Genomic DNA, 22,685 nt, shown 5'->3' on the forward strand with positions numbered 1-22,685 from the left:
AGTCAAAACATGTGCCATGGCACACAACTTCAGAGACCAATTCAGAATTGTAGGTGCCAAATTTCTAGCTTGCTTTGTTACAATAATACCATGGAATATATTTGTGTTTTTAAGTCATTGGATGAAGGGAGGGGAAGAGTCAGAACTAAAGTGGTAATTCTGTGATCAGACACTTCCAGGGGGAACTATGCTCCAGGGAATCTAGTGTGGATGCAGGATCATGGAACTGCCCTTTAAATTACTGTCTTGATTTGAGTTTGTAATTTTCTTCTTGTTTTGAAGCTGTCTTGAGCAGCAGAATTTGAAAGCTCAAATTAGAATAAAGCTCCCAGTGACAGTACACTAAATAATAGCTTGACAGCCACTGTTACTGTGGCAAATCATAGGCTGTTCAGTCTCAATTTAAATTTAGAAGGCACAGACTTGGAAGAACAGACACAGATTTCTTTAATTAGGTTGCAAAATACATGGTGTCAACAACAAATGGCAGAAAACAGTCTGTAAATTTAAAGGGTGCAACAGTTCATAGGATTCTGTGATCTTTTTGCTCATCTCCTGCATCTGTATCTTGGTCTATCCTGCAAGGCTGCCGATGCCTTGTGCAGAAGCTTTCTAATGGTTTAATTTGCAGGTCGATGTGACCTTGCAGATTTCTGTAGTTCACTCTGTAATATCTATAGGCTTATAGCTTAAGCGGTTGTGTCACTAAACCAGCCAATAAGATTTTAACTCGTTTAAAAAAAACTTTGGGCACAACAAAGCTGCCATAGTACATTGTACTTAATGGGTCCCATATATGTATATAATATTTATAATATATAAAACATACAAAAATAGATTGAAATGATTTCCGTGTTTGTGTATTAATTGATGTCCTTTCGCTAATTGTTTTAGATCACCTGCCCTTGCCCTCTTTCTTCCTGCTCTCAGGCTGACTGTGCAAACTCATCTGATGTTGGGGTTGACCCCCTGCTTCTGTCACAATTGCTCTCCGCGCTTCCTGATAATGGGACAACTCTAGCAAAGCATGACTGCTACCCATACAATGCCCCCACAGAATGTGAGCAATGCCAGGAGATTCATAAATCTCAAACTTGCTTTGGTGGGAGGATGGTCGTTTCTCATTTTAAAGAAACAGGTCCAAATGGTGATTTGGGATGTAGAATTTTCTTTTTAAAAAAGTTTAATTACCTTCAGGATGGAAGCACCTTCAATATTCTGCAATGCTGTAACCTAGGTTTGGTTTTTCAATAGACTGGTTAGCCCTCAGCATCTAACACACACGGGTGTTTGTGTATGTCTGCTATTTGTTGATGGCATTGTTGCAACAAGCAAGAAATTAACATGAAAATCATTCGTCCACTATCAGTTTAGCAACTTTTTTGAAGACCCTTGTGGGTGCTGTTTTGCTACTTTGAACATTTGCCTTTGATTTAACTGTTCAATACCTAAAAGGCTGGGTCTCCCCCTACAGTGGTCTGTCTAACCAACTGTACTTTTGAGAGAGACATTCCTTACTAGTAAATTACAATCAAGCACTGTTGGTCACTATATTTGCAGTTATTCATAAAGAGAACGTTTCATTTTTCTACGGTATTCTTCCCTCATTAACCGTTCTGGCCTCCATTTTATAAAAAGGATATAAAGGCGCTGCAGACAGTATATCTTTTTTACACTAATAAGATGATACCAGAACTGAGGGAGGCATGTTTTTGGTTGGGTGGGGGGGGGGGTGGCGTGTAAAATCAAACAGGTGACTGGCCCATCGCCTTTTCGCCCATGCCCGAGCTGTCTCCCATAATACGGTGAACGGGTGAAGTATCAGCCCTTAGGCCAATTGAGTCCCTTAACTAACCAGTTAAAGGCCTAATTCAGCCTCCACCATGATAATGCAATGGGCGGTGGAAGATGGAGGAAAGTGGCTCCTGAGGCAAAAAGGCAGGAAGGAAGGTGGAGGGGGGAGGTTGGGACTTACCTTCCATTTGGCACATGCCCTGTAAACATTGGTGATACCTCACCCCAAGACATTATGGCCTTTTTGTGCCTCTGTTCCAGCCTCTAAACTCCGCCTTCTCCCCTCACCCACCGCCCATGCGGCAGGGTTCCCGATCCTTTCCCATCCAAAAAGCCCCAAGTGACCTTAGCCCGGTAACTATGACACTTCTTCCCAGGACTCCTTTGTAGTCCTAGCAGTGGTCAATACTTGCTTCTGTCACTACTCAGCTGCCGCCCAGTCAGATTGGCCAGCAGGTCTTGAGGGTAGGGCTATCTTTGCCTGAGAGTTAGAAGTCCCACTCTCATCTCATTATGAGGTCGCCCCCCCCCAGCATATTATCGCTGTGGGGCAGACTTCTACAAGTATGGTCAGCTCGCAAACCACTTCTCTGACAGGATTGGGGGGGTCGATGATGGGGCTTGAACAATATGTAAAATCCAGCCTTGGAGATTATACCCATCAGGAAACATTTAACAGCTTGGGGCCATTTTCCCTAGAAAAGCAAAGACTGAGGAGTAACCTAATTAAGGCCTTTCAGACCATGAAAGAATTTAATAGAGTAGTCCTGAGAAGATTTTTGCACTTGTGGGGGTGACTAGAACAAAGGGCAATAAATATAAGATAGCCACTAATAAATGCCAGAGGGAATTCAGGAAAAATTTCCTTGGCCGGAATGGCTAGAATTTGGAACTCGCTACTAATGTTGTAGTGGATAGCAAAGATGCATTTAAGGAGAAAGGAATAGAAGGGCATGTTGATGGGGTTAGATAACAACGAGTTGGTGGAGGTTTATGTGGAGTGTAAACTGGGCATGGACCAGTTGGACCAAATGGCCTGTGTTCTGTGCTGTGAATGCTATGCAATTAACAAGTTAGCCACGTCACCTCTGTTGATGCCACACTTCCACTCTGCCAGGGGTTGGATGTGTGAAAGCAGTTGCTGGCGTTGACCAGTTCTCACTGTTCATCTCCTTTGCCTTACCACACCACAAGCCCAAAGGCAGTCTTTTTTTTTTTAGAAAAAGCCTTTAGAAGCCGACATCTTGCAAACAGGCACATTGGTTAACCTGCACAGAATACACTACTGAGCTGTCTTTCAAAAAAAATCTGAGGATGAGCGAAATCTTTTAACATGCTATGAGGAATCCTGAGGAAAACGTATATTGTCTAAACTGATTAAAAATGATGCTATGTTTGATTTTGCAAACCCTCTATTTTGAGACGGTAGATTTCTTAACAATCATGTATTGAAATTGAGAGCTAGTATAATTATGTGCCTGTGGAGTTGATAATTTATGAATGACACTTAACAATGCAGTTCATTTTAAATAATGTATTACACCAAGTACCTGATATCTTATATCAGTCTATTCCTAATTTAAATTCTTTGAAGTCACATGCTGAACAACTTGTTCACAGTATGCCTAGAGATGCTTATTATCTATAAATAAGCAGCCCTTTTCTGAAGAGCCACAAACAGTTCAGTTGATTCCATTTTCTTGGTGAAAATAATTACACCTCTGTCAGCTAATTTTATTGCTAGTGTTGAAAGGCATTTATTATTCCATGTCAGCTTACGCCACTGCTTATTGCATTTAACCCATTCGCTGTTGCCAACTGTACATCCTAAATGACCTAAACATGCATTGTGAAATCTATTACCTTTCCTCCTCTTCCTTTCTATTCTTCTCCCACCACCCCACCCCCCCCACCCCACCCAAACATGCACTTTATACTTGCCCCAATTTCTAAAGTTAAGCCCAGTATTTGCCCCAATTTGCATCACTAGGACCATTGGACAGTAAGCATGCACCAAATTTTAAGTTTTCATCATCGATACTCTACAGTTGAGGTCTCTGAAATATTTGTGATCCTTTTTTGTTTTGGAGCAGGATATAGTCAAGTATTCATTCTTTGACCTGCTGTACTTGTAAGAAATGCCTGTTAAATGGCTGACCATTTTGGTATGCACACAGGTGGAGAAACTGTGCTTTTGGATGGAATAGAATCCTACTTCAGTATCATAAACTTTGTTTCTTAGCACTACCTTGGTTGAACTTCACTAGTTGTGACAAACTGAAAACAAAGCTTTCACCGACTGCTCAGTCGGTCTCAATACAGATCGATGATGCATTTCTAGGGAGGTTAAAGCATGTTAGTGGAGGCTCTGATGTTAAATGCTCTGAGGCTCTTCTGTTGGAATTTGTATAAGTTATTTTTCAGAAAGGAGCTAATTTTGCAAGATTCAGCAAGATAGCCAAGTGATTAATATTCACAAAAATAGCCCAACTTCTCAGAATTAGGTATTGCTATAAAGCTGCAAGAATCAGCTGATGGAAAATGAGGAAATAAGTTGATGTTGAAGAAAATCTGTGAATTATTGTATTGACTCGTTTTTTTTAGAAAAGGATTGTGCAGTCCTTTGGGTTAATGATTGCAGTATACCTATCCCAATTTATTTACTGAGATTGGCTCATTGCCATTGCAGGTTCCAGATGCCATATTGAAGTGTCAACGAGCTGGTATAACTGTGCGAATGGTGACTGGAGACAATATTAACACTGCGCGTGCCATTGCTACGAAGTGTGGCATCATCCACCCAGGAGAAGACTTCCTGTGTCTAGAAGGAAAAGAATTCAACCGCCTCATTCGCAATGAGAAGGGCGAGGTATGGTGCTTACCAATTATGAGGTGCAGAATAATGTCCACATTAGAGGGAGGTTACAGTGCAGGAACAATATTCTTAAGGTGACCAAGTGGAAGAATGAAGCTGAAGGAACTGATGCACACTTAATGTTACTGCCTTGAGCTCACTTCAAAATTAAGTAACAAAAAAATGTTTAAATTATTTCTCCCCATTCCCCCCGCCCCCTGCCAACCCCCGCTCTTCTAAGCATCCATGAGGACAACTGAACTATCAACACTGGTAATACCGTATTGGAACTGATCAGTAGAAGTTAAATGGAATTTTCCAGCCATGCTTTGTGTTTCCTCTACCCTGTCAACAGAGCTAAGCTTGGAAATTTGCTTTCAGTAACTTTTGGCAACTCAAACTGCATTCTAAAATGATCATTATAGTTTTTTATTTATCAAAGGTGTACACTTTAAGTTCCCAATAAATTAATGAGGCTTAGAACAGCCTCTGGTTCTTGCCCTGCGAAATAATACAGAATGCATCCTGCAGGCCTTTGTGATGTAAATACTCCACACAGTTCTCGGAAGGATATTGCAAGGTTATTTTTTGTACGGGTGGTTCTGTGTTGTAAATATTATGAAGCTATATTACTGGCAAAACAATGGAAGGGTTTAAGGCATCTTTTTCAGTGTGCAATAGGTGGCAAGTATACCAGTTAGGTCACTGTCTTTCCAAAATAACCCTTCCTTGGGGCTGGCAAGAGGAATTTGTTTCTGCCATTTTCCCTTGTGCAAATTTGTTTTGTTTGTGTGATTAAAGCAATTTGGAAATCATTGTCAATTTTATAATACATGGATGCTAGCAACCATATGATGGCATTAGTAATGAAATCGAATAACTGTCTTAGACTCATTTTCTTGAGAGAAGGAGAACAAGGAAAGAAAGACATTTATGTAGTGCCTATCACATCTCAGATCGGTTGTCCTCAGGTTAAGGTGCTTAATTGAGGGAAGGCTAATTATAACAATGTTAGGCAGGAACTGAGGAACCTAGACTGGAGGCGGATGTTTGAGGGCAAATCAACAACTGATACGTGGGGGGCTTTCAAACGTCAGTTGATAAAAATTCAGGACCGGCATGTTCCTGCTAGGATGAAGGATAAGCAGATAAGTTCTGTCGAAGGGTCATGAGGACTCGAAACTTCAACTCTTTTCTTCTCCGCCGATGCTGCCAGACCTGCTGAGTTTTTCCAGGTAATTCTGTTTTTGTTTTGGATTTCCAGCATCCGCAGTTTTTTTGTTTTTATCTCTTTATTTTTGTTTTTATTTTTATGAAGGATAAGCATGGCAAGTTTCAGGAACCTTGGATAACAAAGGATATTGTGAGATTAGTCAAAAAGAAAAGGGAAGCATTCGTAAGGGCTAGAATGCTGGGAACAGATGAAGCCCGTGGAGAATACAAAGAAAGTAGGAAGAAACTTAAGCAAGGAGTCAGGAGGGCTAAAAGGGGCCATGAAAAGTCACTGGCAACCAGGATTAAGTAAAATACCAAGGCCTTTTATACATATGTAAAAAGAAAGGATAGCCAGGGAAAGGGTAGGCCCACTCAGGGACAGAGGTGGGAATCTGTGTGTGGAGCCAGAAGAAATTTACGAGATACTAAATGAATACTTCTCATCAGTATTCACCAAAGAGAAGGACTTAGCGGTCGATTTGTCTAGGGAGGAGTGTGTAGATAGCCTGGATCATGTTGAGATCAAAAAAGAGGAGGTGTTAGGTGTCTTGAAGAATATTAAGGTGGATAAGTCCCCAGGGCCAGATGGGATCTACCCCAGAGTACTGAGGGAGGCAAGGGAGGAGATTGCTGGGGCCTTGACAGAAATCTTTGTATCCTCACTGGCTGTGGGTGAGGTCCCAGAGGACTGGAGAATGGCCAATGTTGTTCCATTGTTTAAGAAGGGTAGCAGGGATAATCCAGAAAATTATAGGCCGGTGAACCTTACGTCAGTGGTAGGGAAATTATTGGAGAAGATTCTTCGTGACAGGATTTACTACCATTTGGAAGCAAATGAGCGTATTAGTGAAAGGCAGCATGGTTTTGTGAAGGGGAGGTTGTGTCTCACTAACTTGATCGAGTTTTTTGAGGAAGTGACAAAGATGATCGACGATGGAAGGGCAGTGGATGTTATCTACATGGATTTCAGTAAGGCCTTTGACAAGGTCCTTCATGGCAGACTGGTACAGAAGATAAAGTCGCACGGAATCAGAGTTAAGCTGGCAGGATGGATACTGAATTGGATTGGCCATAGAAGACAGAGGGTAGCAGTGGAAGGGTGCTTTTCTGAATGGAGAGTTGTGACTAGTGGAGTTCCGCAGGGATCAGTGCTGGGACCTTTGCTGTTTGTGGTATACGTAAATGATTTGGAAGAAAATGTAACTAGGCTAATTAGCAAGTTTGCAGACGACACTAAGGTTGGAGGAGTTGCAAATAGTGAAGGGGATTGTCAAAGGATACAACAGGATATAGATCGGTTGGAGACTTGGGCAGAAAAATGGCAGATGGAGTTTAATCCAGACAAATGCGAGGTAATGCATTTTTGAAGGTCTAATAAAGGCAGGAATTATACAGTAAATGGCAGGACACTTAAGTGCATCAACAGGCAGAGGGATCTGGGTGTACAGGTCCACAGGTCACTGAAAGTGGCAACGCAGGTGGATAAGGTAGTCAGGAAGGAATACGGCATGCTTGCCTTCATTGGCAGGGGTATTGAGTATAAAAGCTGGGAAGTCATGCTGCAGCTGTATAGAACCTTGGTTAGGCCGCACTTGGAATATTGCATGCAATTCTGGTCACCACATTACCAGAAGGATATGAAGGCGTTGGAGAGGGTGCAGAGAAGATTTACCAGGATGCTGCCTGGTCTGGAGGTTATTAGCTATGAGGAGAGGTTGGAGAAACTCGGATTGTTCTCACTACAGCAACGGAGATTGAGGGCCGACTTGATAGAAGTTTACAAAATTATGAGTGGCATGAACAGAGTAGATGGTCAGAAGCTTTTTCCCAGCGTGGAAGAGTCAATTACTAGGGGACATAGATTTAAGGTGAAAGGAAAATACTATAAAGGAGATCTGCAGGGCAATTTTTTTACGTAGAGGGTAGTGAGTGTCTGGAATTCGCTGCCAGAGGAGGTGATGGAAGCAGGTACGATAGTCTGTTTAAGAGGTAGCTTGACAAATACATGAATAGGATGGGAATAGAGGGATACGGACCCCGGAAGTGCAAAATGTTTTAGTTGATGGGCAATATGATCGGCGCAGGCTTGGAGGGCTGAAGGGCCTGTTCCTGTGCTGTACTTTTCTTTGTTCTTTGTTTGACCTACAATGGTAGCCGTTCTGTGTTCCATAGCGTCCCAAAAATAGAACTAAAATGAATAATCACTCATTCTGTCTTTGACATTGATTGAGGGAGGAGACTATCCTTTCCGTTCAAAGAGATCTTTTAACCTTCTTGAAAGTCAGACAGTTTAAAGTATCCATTGGATGCTAACTCTGACAACAGACAATAGTACTTCTCAGTACTGTGCTAGAATGTCAGTCTAGTCCTCAAGTAGGCTTGAACCTACAACTATCCCCCACACAAACATGCTACCAACTGAGCTAAGATAATACTGGTGAGGAAAATGATGGTGTTTCACAGAAATTTTGCTCAATATTCAACTTGAGCATTGACAGATAACAGGTGATGGGCTGTTATGCGTTTTAAGTCCTGCTTGTTGTTCCATCATTAATGCAGTTGTTCTAAGTCTCTAATCTTAAGTTGGAGCAACCGAGTTCTGTCTTCTGATAACTACAAGCAAGAGTATGTTTAGCCAGTTAGCTCCTGGCATTTTCTTAGAAGAGAGGTGGCCTCAGCTGGAAGTATGGAAATTCATGTTGTACCAAAGGAGCTCGTGCAAAATCGCACCATAAAAGTTAAATCCTGATAGCCTTGCATCACATGCACCTCAATATCTAATTAGCCTAGAATTAATTGATCACTAACTTCGCAGTGTTGGTGGAAGACCCATGAGAAGCCCATCTTGCTTGTGTTTCAGGATGTGTATGGAGCCCATCTTTCCCCAATTTCACAACAGTGCTGTGGAAGCCTGAATAATTCTAGCATTGTTCTGAATTAGTTAAATGCATCTTTACTCCTCAGCCTGTGGCAGATTGCAATCCTCAGGCTGAAGAGAACATGAGACTGTGATTTCACCAGCAAAAATTGTCACCTTTGAAACCGTTAACATTTTTTCTGAAACTGGTATGACATTCCAACCCTCTAATATGAATCAAATCCCCATCTTACTACTAATGTGGTCTACGCTGTATGGGTGAAAACCCGAGTGCTCTCTTTCAGCATGCAGCTCCAGCACCTTGGCCACTGCTGGGACAGGAGCTATGGGCTGGTTTCAGACCCAAAAGCTACAGTGGAGGTTTTCAAAGATCACAGTTGGCCCCTGAGCTGTAACCTGAGTGCTCTGTACTGGATAAAAATATACCTATTCATATTGGGGTATTGAAAGGTACATTATATTCTCTAGATACTTTGTACTTTGCACTAGGCACTGATGTATAATTCTTGCCCAGGACTGAGATGACCTGTCAGTATCCCTCTCTGATATTTAATAGGTGAAATGATTTGCATTTGTTCTATCAATCATTTAATTTGTCCACTCTAAGGAGCAATCAGCAGTGAACTCTGAACATAAGCAGTTCAGTCAATTTCACATTGTGCTGTTCAGTTTTCGGAGCAAGTGCTGAGGTAGCAAATGCAGATTCTGCTGCAAAGCAAAGATTGCGCTTTTAAATGATTTTGGCACGTTAGTTTACATTTAATATATGCATACTGTAATGGTAGCAATTATGTTTGAAAGCAAGAAATATATTAAATGCATTGTTATGGCCACAATTGCAGATCAGGCACATAAGTCTAGAGCTTCTGGGCATCGCTTGACTTTTAAGGTGGCACCAGGAGACAGCTAGAAGTAGAACAGTGATGTGTAAAGCTGAGAGACAGGAAATGCTAGATCTTTCCTTAGATTAGTACGCACCTAATTTCTATCGCCAACTCTGACACCTGGTGGAAGCACCTGCCCTTTTTGGCCAGACACGTGCAAATGAGACACTGAAGAAATATGATCACCGTAAGTTCAGTTTTTCTGTTTGGGCACACAGGAAGAATCACAGAATCTTTATAGTGCAGAAGGAGACCGTTCAGTCCATTAAGTCTGCATTGACTCTCTGAAAGAGCATTCTAACTAGTTCCACTCCCCTGCCTTACCCCTGTAACCTCTCACGGTCTTTCGTTTCAGACAACAATTCAATTCCTTTTTGAATACTTCGATTGAATCTGTCTCCAACGCCCTCTTCGGAAGGTCGTTCCAGACTCCAACCACCCTCTGGGTCAAAAAATCTTTCCTCACATCACTTTTACTCCTTTTGCCAATTAATTTTGAATCTATGCCCTCTGGTTAGAAATATAGTAAAGTAGAAGCAGGAGTAGGTTATTTGGCCCTTCAAGCCTGCTCCACTATTCAATATGATTATGGCTGTTCCTCTTTCTCAAGGCCATACTCCTGCTCTCTCCCCATACCGCTTGATGCCTTTAGAGTCCAGACACCTATCTATTTCCTCCTCAAATATATTAAGTGACTTGGCCTCCACAGCCTTCTATGGTAGAGAATTCCACAGGTTCACCACCCTCTGAGTGAAGAGGTTTTTCCTCATCTCGATGCTCTCTTAAGTGGGAACAGTTTCTCACTACTTACCCTATCCATACCCCTCAGGATCTTGAATGCCTCTATCAAGTCCCCTCTCAGCCGCCTTCTCTCCAAGGAAAACAGTCCCAACCTCTCCAATCTATCATCATAGCTACAGTTCTGTACTCTTTCTAATGCATTCACATCCTTCTTCAAGTGTGGCATCCAGAACTGGATGCGGTAATCCAGATGAGGCCTAACTAGTGTCTTATACAAGTTTAGCCTGATTTCCTTGGTCTTGTACTCGACGCCCCTATTAACAAAGCCAAAGTTACTATCTGCTTTATTAACTGTTCTCTCAAAATACCCTGCCATCTTCAATGACCTATGTCCGTATACACCAAGGTTCCTCTGTTCCTGCACTTCCTTTAGAGTTTCTCCTTTTATTTTATACTGTCTCTCCATATTCTTCCTGCCAGGATGAATCACCTGACACTCCTCTGCATTGAATTTCCTTTGCCACTTGAATGTCCAATCTACCAACATGTCTGTGTCCTTTTGAAGTTCAAGACTGTCCTCACCACAACTGACAACGTTTCCAATCTTCGTATCGTCTGCAAGTTTTGAAATTGTGACCTAGACTGTGGTGTTCAGGGCATTAATATACATCAGGAAGAGCAAGAGTCCCACCATTGACTCCTGGGGAACTCCACTACAAACCTCCCTCCAACCTGCAAAGCATCCATTGACCACTACTCTTTGTTTCCTGTCACTCAGCCAATTTCTTATCTAAATACCTACTTTTCCTTTTTATTCCATGAGCTAGAATTTTGGTCACAAGTCTGTGTGGCACTGTGTGCCTTTTGAAAATCCATATACACAGACATGAACAGCGTTACCTTTATCAACTTTCTCAACTTTATCAACTTACCTCCTCAAAAAAATTCGAGCCAGTTAGGTAAACATGATTTTCCCTTGATGAACCCATGCCTGCTTTCCATAATTATCCTGCATTTATCTAAGTGACTGTTGATTTTGCCCCGAACTATTGTTTCCAGAAGGTTCCCTAACACTGAAGTCAAACTGACTGGTCTGTAGTTGCCGGCTCTATCCTTGCACCCTAGAGGAATAGACCATTTAGCATTTTACCTTCCAGTGAAATAATGGATGATCTGTATATCATTAACCGCTTTTGATCCATTTCCCTTTTTCGCCTTACCCTAACAAAAATCTGCCCATTCGTATTCATGTCAGTGCAAAGTGGGTGTTCAAAGTTGATCACTGCTGGCTAAGTACAAGAGAAATTGAATGTTTAAATTGACCAGTTGAAAACTTATTTTTTTTCTCTCTATTGCTGATTATTTTGTAATCTTGACTTTGTGCCGTTCACCTGAGGAGCAATCATTTCCCCCTCTCATTTCAATCCCAATTCACAGTGAGTGAGCAATATCCTTCCTTTTGGGAATTCCCCTTCTCATTGCTTCCTAGAAGATCATGAGCATAAATGGGATGCCAAACTGGTGTGGCTGCACTGAAAGCACATGACAGCCAATCACTGGTACCAAAACTCCATGCACTTGACTGAAGAGCAGTGCATACTCTCCAAAGAAGTCGTCTCTTGGTTTAGGTCTTGCCTTAAGATATTTTCTTGGCTACAGTGGTCTTCAGTGCCTTAGATTACAGGCTAGGTCAGTAAACCCAATGTCTAACCACATGATGATGTAACCCAAGACTGTAACAATAGTGTCTCATTGTTACTGGAACTAATTTTTTTTCCACATGTGTTCATTTCTAATCATTTTGTCCGTCGCACTCACTAAGATGAGGCCAGGTATAAACTGTTACAGTAATTTATTTCATAGCAAGTGAAATATATATACACACGCATATACATATATATATATATATATATATATGTTAACCCAAGATTATAAATCAGCACAGCTTCCCTCCATATAATATAATAATCACACTGTGCCTCTGGAAGCAAGTGCAATAATAGCTGGGATTATGCTACAGCACAGTCCTGTTAAAGGACAATAATCATTGTCATGTGTTGCATACAGCATAAGTTTGCCTTACAAGGAGATGACCCCTCGAAGATCCAGAAGTATGGTCAGCAATCAAACCAGGATGAGCCTGAGGGGAATCATTGGCTACAAGCAATTTTCGTGTCAAACTGATGCAGGAGATCTTTCCTTGACCACCCCAACTTGCCGTTGCATTAAGGGTTCTGTCCTGGGACTAATATGATATTACCTACAGATTCTTTTCTGTTTACATCAGCTCATTACCACCCACTTAAAGCTTTCAAGCCATGCCAAATGAAAACTGCCAGTGCATACTACATCATTGCAGCCATAATTTTAATGAAAACGCGTGCAATGTATGTGCGCCGAGTCTTTCTCGCAACCTTGTTTCTTTGTGGTGCAAGAATGTGATGTGTGAACTCTTAAACATAGCCTTGTGTTTCTCCTAAGACATTTGAATGGCTGGAGCGCATGACGTGGTTGTTTGCTGCATTCCAAATGGAGCCTTTTGTGACTAAGGTGACCTGCAGTTCATAGCAGTTTGGGTTCCACATCTTCCCACTTATGCAGCTGCCTGGCCCTTCATTCTTTCAGCAGCATACAGGTATTGGAGGAGATCAAATGGGGAGCCTGCATGCACTACCATCATGAGAGAGAGCACTGTGCTGCATGCTCACTCACTCCAATGGATTGCAGTGTCCTGAAGCAATTCAGCATGGTACTGCACATGTAAGTATTATTTTATAAACTAATCTATAAGATCTGAATCCCCAAACTTTTTTTTTTAATTCATTCTTGACCTCATTGGCTAGGCCAACATTTATTGCCCATCCCTAAATGCCCTTGAGAAGGTGATGATGAGCTGCTGCCTTGAGCCACTGCAGTCTGTGTGGTGTAGGTACACCCACAGTGCTGTTGAGGAGGCAGTTTCAAGATTTTGACCCAGTGATAGTAAAGAAACGGCGACACATTTTACATATAGATAGGTAGGAAAGTATGTTGTGAAGTGGGCATAAGGAGGTTGTAGATGGATATGGATAGGTTGAGTGAGTGGGCAAAAATCTGGCAGATGGAGTATAATGTGGGAAAGTGTGAAGTTGCTCACTTTGGCGGGAGGAATATAAAAAAACGTATTACTTAAATGGAGAATGGCTGCAGAATTCCGAGTTACAGAGGGATTTAGGTGTTCTAGTGCATGAGTCACAAAAAGTTAGTATGCAGGTGTGGCAAGCAATTAAGAAGGCTAATGGAATGCTATCCTTTACTACGAGAGAAATTGAACATAAAATTAAGAATGTTATGCTTCAGTTATACAGGGCATCGGTGGGACCACATCTCGAATATTGTGTACAGTTTTGGACTCCTTATTTAAGGAAGGATGTAAATGTGTTGGAGGTGGTTCAGGGGAGGTTTATTAGATTGATACTTGGAATGCAGGGGGCATTGTTTTATGAGGAAAGATTAGACAGACTGGGCTTGTTTCCACTAGAGTTTAGAAAAGTGAGGGGTGACTTGATTGAAGTATACAAGATCCTGAACGGTATTGACTAAGTGGATGTAGAAAGGAAGTTTCCTCTTGTGGGGTGAGTCCAGAACTAGGGGGCAGTGTTTTAAAATTAGGGGATGCCCTTTCAGGACAGATGAGGAGAAGTTTTTTATGAAGACTGTGCGCCTTTGGAACTTTCTGCCTCAGAAGGTGGTGGAGGCAGGATTGTTGAATATTTTTAAGGCGGAGGTAGACAGATTCTTATAAGGTAAGGCTATCGGGGCAGATGGGAAAATGGAATTCGAAACACAAACAGATCAGCCATGATTTTATTGAACAATGGAGCAGGCTCGAGGGGCCAAATGACCTACTTCTGCTGCTATTTCAAACGTTCATATATTTCTTAGTCAGAGTGGTGTGTGGCTTGGAGGGGAACTTCCAGGTGGTGGTGTTCCCATATGTCTGTTGCCATTGTCCTTCTAGATGGTAGCAGTCATGGGTTTGGAAGGTGCTGTCTCAGGAGCCTTAGTGGATTCCTGCAGTGCCTCTTGCAGATGGTACACACTGCTGCCACTTGCGTCAGTGGTGGATGGGTTACCAAACAAGCAAGCTGCTTTGTCCTGGAAGGTGTCAAGCTTCTTGAGTGTTGTTGGAGCTGCCCTCCTCCAGGCAAGTGGGGAGTATTCCATCACACTCCTGACCTGTCCCTTTTGGATGGTGAACGGGATTTGTGGAGTCAGGAGGTGAGTTACTTGCCACAGGATTTTGAGCCTCTGACCTGCCCTTGTAGACACAGTATTTATATGGCTAGTCCAGTTCAGTTTCTGGTGAATCACTACCCCCAGAATATTGATAGTGGGGGATTCAGCAATGGTAATGTCATTGAATGTCAAGGAGTGATGGTTAGATTTTCTCTTGGTGGAGATGGTCATTGCCTTGTGTAGCACGAATGTTACTTGCCACTTGTCAGCGCAAGCCTGAATATTGTCCAGGCCTTGCTGCATTTGGATGTGGACTGCTTCAGTATCAAAGGAGCCATGAATGGTGCTGAAAATTGCACAATCATCAGTGAACATCCCCACTTCTGTCCTTATGATGGAGGGAAGGCCATTGATGAAGCAGCTGAAGATGGTTGGGCTGAAGGCACTACCCTGAGGAACTCCTGCAGTGATGTCCTGGAACTGAGATGATTGGCCTTCAACAACCACAACCATCTTCCTTTGCGCTAGATATGACCCTAACCAGTGGCGAGTTTGCCCCCCCCCCCCCCACCCAATTCCCATTGTTAAGACGGGATGGGAGGACTACACGAATTATCGAGCCCCACTACTCCACAGGCTACATCATTCATTAATTTAAATGTTTAATTTTCTCACTAAAATGGCCAATTATGTACCTGTACCTCTGGTACCCAGAAGAAAAGACTCTCTGACCAGGCCTCTTTCAAAAACTCAATGATTAATTTATCTTAAAACAAAACTTTTTTAACAAGCTGCAAGTACTGGTTAACACACAATGCTAATTGGGAAGTATAACTATTTATCTCTTCCTAAAGAATTCCCCCCGCTCACTCACACACACACACACACACACACACACACACACACAGACAAAACCGATAGTCTCTCTGCAGAGGTGGGCTTTGGAGGATGGGCCTTATAAAATAAAGGATAAAGTCCGCAGGGTCTTGACGCTGTTGACCTGGAGTTCTCTTGTGTGAAGGCAGGCCACTGATCCCAGTGGATGCCTGGACATTCTCACCACTGATCTCAGCTTTGCAGGTCCAAATGCAGACTGGCTACATTCAAATGAGGGTTCTCTAGTGACAGATTGATAGCCATACACAATTTTAGGCAAGATAGAGAGAGGGAGCCAGTCAAGGTAGCCTTCTTTCCTCAGCTTGGTCGCCAAAAAAAGCTGCCTTCCAAACGAGCAGGTTCACAACTTTAGTTTTTTTCTCTGCCATGTGATTGCCTTTTTGCCTCCCAGCTTTTCATTAGTTAAATTGCCTTGCAGCCTAAGACAAACAAACAAGTTGAGCCTTCTCAAGTACCATATAGGTCAGGTGATTTCTTGGAAGAGGCCTACTTGTTTACAGTTCCAAGGTGAACTTATGATGACCTTATTATTTTTCAAAAATCCCAAGTTAGCATCCACATACCAGATCATGCCAAATCCTTCCATTGTATAAAGAAAACTTCAGTATTGAGCGATATGATTCGAACACCATTGACTCCAGTTTTGCTGGGGTTTCTTGATGCCACACAGTCCAATGCTGCCTTGATGTCAAGGGCAGTCACTCTCTCCTCACCTCGGGAGTTCAGCTCTTTTGTCTATGTTTAAACCAAGGCTGTAATGAGATCAGGAGCTGAGTAACCCTAGTAGAACACACATTCTGTGTCAGTGAGCAGATTATTGCTAAGCAATTGCCATATGATAGCACTGTTGATGACTCCTTCCATTAATTTACTGGTGCTGGAGAGTAGACTGATGTGATGATAATTGTCTGGTTTGTCCTGCTTTTTGTGTACAGGACATACCTGGGCAATTTTCCACATAGCTGGGTGGATGCCACTGTTCTAGTACAGACACTGTACTGGAGCAGCTTGTCTAGGGGCACGGCAAGTTCTGGAGCATAAGTCTTCAGTACTATTGCTGGAATATTGTTAGGGCCCATAGCCTTTGCACTATCCAGTGGCTTCAGCCTTCTCTTGATATCATATGGAGTGAATCGAATTGGCTGTAGAGTGGTATCTGTGATGCTGGGGACCTCCAGATAAGGCTGAGATGGATCATCCACTCAGCACTTCAGGCTGAAAATAGGTACAAATGCTTCAGCCTTATCTTTTGCACTGATATGCTGGGTTCCCCATCATTGATGGGGAGATGAGGATATTTGTGGAACCTCCTCCTCCAGTGAGTTGTTTAATTGTCCGCCACCAGTCATGACTGGACGTGGCAGGACTGCAAAGCTTAGACGTCATCCAATGGTTATGGAATCGCTTCATTGAACCAGGGTTGATCCGCTGGCTTGGTAATGGTAGAGTGGGGGATATTCCGAGCCGTGACATTACAGATTGAGTTCAAGTACAATTCTGCTAATGGTCCACAGTGCCTCATGGTTGCCCAGCCTTGAGTTGCTGGATCTGTTTGAAATCTATCCCATTTAGCATGGGCGGTAGTGCCACACAAAACGATGGAGGGTTTTCTCAATGTGAAGACAGGTCTTTGTCTCCACAAGGGCTGTACGATGGTCACTTATAACGATACTGTCATGGATTGATGCTTCTGTGTCAGACAGTTTGCTGGGGATGAGATCAAGTATGTTTTTCCCTTTTGTTGGTTCTCTCATCACCTGCATCAGACCCAGTCTAGCAGCTATGTCCTTTAGAACTCAGCCAGCTCAGTCAGTAGTGGTGCTACCGAGCCACTCTTGTGATGGACATTGAGGATCCCTCATCCACGGCACATTCTGTGCCCTTGCTACCCTCAGTGCTTCCTCCAAATGGTGTTCAACTTGGAGGAGTACTGATTGTTCAGCTGTGGGGGGCGTATTAAGTTTGTAATCAGGAGGTTTCCATGCCCATGTTTGACCTGATGCCATGAGACTTCATGTGGTCTGGAGTCGATGTTGAGGACTCCCAGGGCAACACTCTCCCAACTGTATACCACTGTGCTGCCGCCTCTGCCAGTAAGACAGGACATACTCATGGATGGTGATAGTGGTGTCTGGGACATTATCTTTAAGGCATGATTCAGTGAATATGAATATGTCAGGCTGTTCCTTGACTAGTCTGTGAGACAGCTCTCTCAATTTTGGCACAAGGCCCCCCAGATGTTAGTAAGGAGGACTTCGGAGGGTCAACAAGGTTGAGTTTGTTGTTTCCGGTGCCTGGTGGTTTGTCCGGTTTCATTCCTTTTAGACTGCGTAGTGGTTTGATATAACTGAGAGGCTTGCTAGGCCATTTCAGAGGGTATTTAAGAGACAGCCACATTGCTGAGAGTCTGGAGTCACATGTAGGCCAGACCAGGTAAGGGTGGCAGATTTCCTTCCCTAAAGGACATTATTGAACCAGATAGGTTTTTACAACAATCGACAATGGTTTCATGGTCGTCATTAGACTTTTAAGAACAAATTTTTATCGATTGAATCACCATCTGGATCCCCAGAGCATTACCCTGGGTCACTAGTCCAGTGACAATGTCACTACATCACCACCCGGCCCCACCCCCCAGAAACTCTTCAGCCAAGGGGTGATCTATCTTTTCTTTCCTGGCATTGTCTTTCTTTCCATGTTCCATAGCCTTTTCTTGCTCATTTGTGCTTTTAGTCAGCCAGTGTACTCCCCTCTGGGTCAACCTTTCAGCCGGGTTAGATGTACCTTGGTGACGCTTAAGATGGTTAGAGATTGACAACACACTGTATGCCCTGATGTGCTATTAGAATCAGTTCCACTGGTACCTGGTTCTCATCCAGAGGAAGAAGTGAAGGTAGAGGAATTGTGTTGCTGCAGAGCAGAACTCCCCCATCACTTTCATTGGGAGTTATGTGAGTGTTTCAGATTTTGCAACAATGAGTTAGTTTCTATTTCCTGCCCACAAATGGATGAGCTCCAAGTCAGTGGTGTTCTTGGTATCTGGAGCTCAAATGCATTGTTTAAATTAAGATAATCTTACAAACTGCAACAAAGTCAGTCTGCTTCACGTTGCGCAGGTAGAAAATTTCGGCTTATGTATATTTCCCTCCTCTGAAAGCATATATAAATTCTATTTTTCCTATGTCCCTATTGTCAACGTCTTAACATCATGTCTCAATGGCCAACATCTTGATACATTTTGGCTGCAATCTGCTTTCAACATTGTCGAGATCTTTTGATGTCTATTGAAAGGACACCCCATAGCTGTGTTTTCTATACTTGGAATGTAGTTTCACTTTCACTTACATAGTTCTTTGCCCTGTGTTTTGATTTGCTATAAACTGAGGTATGTGCGTGGGTGTGTGCGTCAAATCAGACGCAAGGCGTGGAGCTTTCAACGTGGACGCCCAACTATATTCCAGATATAGGACACACAGCTATGGTGTGTTCCTTCAATAAATGTCAAGGCAGGAACTCTGCTGTCTAGGAGTTCCCCAATTTGTGGGCAGGAAATAGAAACTGACTCCTTGTTTCCAAATTTGAAACACTCTCACACAGCTCATCGAAAGCGATGAGTGAATTTTGCTCTCCACAGAGTATCAAGCCAAGACCCTGTGTTAGTTCATTTCCAAAAAACAGCAAATACCCTCCCAAAGCTCTTTCTGCACCAGTACAACTTGGGAGAATGTAAGGCAATATGTCTGTCATCATGTGAATTCGTAAATCAAAGAAAATGTATGTAATAAGTAATCAGCATTTTGGTTCGTGAACTTTACTTTTTGGATGCTTCACAAACTAATGAGTATACTTAGAGAGCATGCTGAATGATATTATTTCCTGGTTTTAGTCAGTAACTGCATCGAGATTTAATATTGAATTTTTTTTTAAGGTGGAGCAAGATCGTCTTGATAAGGTCTGGCCAAGTCTCCGTGTCCTCGCACGATCATCGCCAACAGATAAACACACACTAGTGAAAGGTATTCAAATAAGGTTTCGTTCAGTAACACAGCTGCACTGTTTTCTACTTAAACAGATATACCAGAGAATTGGATGTGCAATCTGCAGGTTGTCGTCTAAAAATGTTTTCTTGATTTTGGGTTCAAGTTATATGGGGGGGAGAAAAGGGATGACTTTAAACTGTTTTTCAGCATCTCCTTGATGTTGCAGGTCAACAGTTGGTGACAGTAAGGGGAAAGCTGAACAGTGATGCAGATTGGTTTATACCTGTGAAGTTGCATTTGAGAAGTGCAGTTATATGGAATACAGCTTGAAATTTTTTATATTGATATGGTTTATAATTCCAATATATTGTGGATTGCTTTTGTTCTGTCCTTTTAAAGAATGTTTTCAATAAGTGTTACAAAATACAAATACCAGCTGATTGCAAAGAATCTAGGCAGATACAAACATCTGTGCAAAATGAAGCACAAATAAACCAAACACAATTTAAAAGCTAGAACCTGCGCTTGAAACTTGCTTATTTGATTTCAATCCAGAAGTGAAAAATGTGAATCTATTTCAGTTAAACTAATTTGGTTTGTACTAGTTTTAAAATAGGGTTATTTCTGTCCACAGAAAACAACCATTGAGCGTTTTTGTACCTAAAACAACCGTGGTCAACTTAGTGTATCCTGTTCTGACGTATTAGGCCTCTGCAAATGAATCATGCGAACTGTTGGAGGGCAAAATCTAAACAGTTGGTAGGAAGATTACCTGTCACATTGAAAAATAGGAGGTTAGCTTTTTCTGTTAACATATACCCACCCCAGCCCTTTAAAAATGCTTTTATGATAACTAATATCCCTTATCTTGTAGGAAGCATCTTTACTTTAAATCTTTCCCCACAGCCTATACAAAGCTAATTTATGCCTGAAACTCCACAAAGATCTACTCGGACAGCATTTGCCACACAGTGTGTTGATAAACAGCTTCACAGAATCTGCACTTATCCTTAGATGCTGATTTAGGGCCTTCAGTATTGGCTCGGTACAGTTTCCATTTCTGAGACTGCAGCTGATGTCAACTGAATGCCTTTGCTATGTTTGAGATCCATGTGTCATGAGGCTGTAGATAAGAAAAAAGTTTTCCCCCACCAGGTAGTTAGCGCTAACTTGAAATTATTCTCATCTCTCTTAAATGAGCAGCCCCTTATTTTTAAACAGTGACCCCCCTAGTTCTAGATTCTCCCACAAGAGGAAGTATCCTCTCGCATCCACCCTGTCAAGACCCCTCAGGACCTTAAAGGTTGCAATCAAGTTCCACTCTTACTCTTCTAAACTCCAGTGGATACAAGCCCAGCCTGACCAACTTTCCTCAATAGGCAGCCTGCCCATACCAGGTATTAGTCTGATAAGCCTTCTGTGAACTGCTTCTAGAGCATTTACATCCTTCCTTAAATAAGGAGACCAATACTGTACGTAGTACTCCAAATGTATTCTCACCAGTGCCCTGTTCAACTAAAGCGTAACCTCCCTGTTATATTCAATTCCCCTCACAATAAATGATACCATTCTATGAGCTTTCCTATTTATTTGCTGTACTCACATACTAGCCTTTTGTGATTCATGCACTAGGACACCCAGGTCCCTCTGAATCTCCGAGCTCTGCAATCTCTCACCATTTAGATAATATGCTTTTTTATTCTTCCTGCCAAAATTGACAATTTCACATTTGCCCGTGTTATAATGCTTTCTGAGATTTCTGCCTATGTCACTTTATAGCCTCCTTACATCCTCTTCACAACTTACTTGCCTACCTATCTTTGTGTCATCAGCAAATTTAGCAACCATACCTTGGCTTTTGTCCCTTCATCCAAGTCATTTATATGAATTGTTAAAAGTTGAGGCCCTGGCACTGATCACTGTGGCACGCCACTTGATACACCTGGAATGCCAGCTTGGGGAAGTTAGTGCCTTTGAAAAAGTGGGTGTGCTTAAAAATCATATCATGCAATGATTTATGATCCTTGGCTAAAAGCGCTTCAACATTCTCCTCTCAATTTTACTTTATCTCTCCCTCCAGATTGCTGCGCCCTGTTCCCCCCCGGGACACTTGCTATTGGAACAAAAACATGTTCTGCTTCTCCCTCTGTGATTCTGCAAGTTAATCACGTAATTTTGGAGCCATACAAGCCAGGAGCATGCCAGCTTTGATCCCCAGACTCTACTGAGTTATTCCATCCCAGCCAGTGCAGCGTTAGGCGCAATACAATTGGCCTTTATGTCCTTTGGATAGAAGTAGAAGAGTATGAAGGATCACTAATTGATTATCATTCAGTGACCACTACTGGAAACGCCTACAAGCACTCACTGTCAAGGATCACACAAAAATAAAGATTAATCATGGGTGTGTGAGGCTTCACCAGTACTTGTGACACTGTAACCCAGAACTGATGGGGAGGAAAACTGCTTCAAGAAAAACTGTTTCCAAAACAGCTGAAAGGCTCTAGGGTATTCATTGTTCTCTTTTTCAAAATGTGCTGAAAGCAAAAGTCCCTTTGGAGCACAGCCTTTGGAGAAAAATCTGATTAAAATTTAAAATAGAGCGCAATGACTTTAATTTTTATGACCTGATAGGAACGATATTTCTTGCTCCCCTCCTTTCTCTCCAGTTTTCAAACATATTTCAAGAGAGCAATGCTCCTTGATGAAAAGCCACTTTGGTTTTTATGAAAAGAGCACATTATACACAGGAGGGAGCTCTGCATATGTGAGACGAGGGAAACGAGGCTGCAGCTGTTTATACAGAAAAGTTTAGAGATCAGAATTTGTGTAGAATAATACCCAATGCTCTCTACTTTGTACAGATTTTAACAGTGGAGTTTGAGACTGCACCTTTTCTTACTGCCCATTAGAAGCAAAGATTAAAAACATTTCATTTTTTTTTATTTTTATATATTTATTTTCTAAAAGTGCATTGATAGTTTTTGAAGTAGGACATTCAGTTTTAAAAGAAAATGAACAATTGATATCTTTAGGATTTCATGAAGGTTGTTCTTGACTGCTCCTCTTTGTGCTTGGCAGAAATATGAATTAATATCTCATGGGTAGGAATAAGCAGGAGTTTAAAGTTTAATTACCCAGTATTGATTACTCCAATAAAAACAAAATGCTGGAAAACTCAGCGGGTCTGGCAGCATCTGTGGAGAGAGAAACAGAGTTAACAT

At 42.1% G+C, this 22,685-nt stretch overlaps 1 protein-coding gene across 4 annotated transcripts in view; it reads left to right on the forward strand.

Moving 5' to 3' along the window:
- Positions 1–22,685, forward strand: part of LOC121282515 (plasma membrane calcium-transporting ATPase 1-like) — a 270,618-nt gene that overhangs the window by 199,576 nt on the left and 48,357 nt on the right. For all 4 annotated transcript variants that reach the window (XM_041196229.1, XM_041196230.1, XM_041196228.1 and 1 more), the window contains exons 13-14: positions 4,484–4,663; positions 19,410–19,497. In XM_041196229.1, coding sequence (XP_041052163.1) covers positions 4,484–4,663; positions 19,410–19,497 — 268 coding nt within the window. The remainder of the gene's footprint in view (positions 1–4,483; positions 4,664–19,409; positions 19,498–22,685) is intronic.

Source organism: Carcharodon carcharias, chromosome 9, assembly GCF_017639515.1.
Source record: "Carcharodon carcharias isolate sCarCar2 chromosome 9, sCarCar2.pri, whole genome shotgun sequence".
Classification (NCBI taxonomy): domain Eukaryota; kingdom Metazoa; phylum Chordata; class Chondrichthyes; order Lamniformes; family Lamnidae; genus Carcharodon; species Carcharodon carcharias.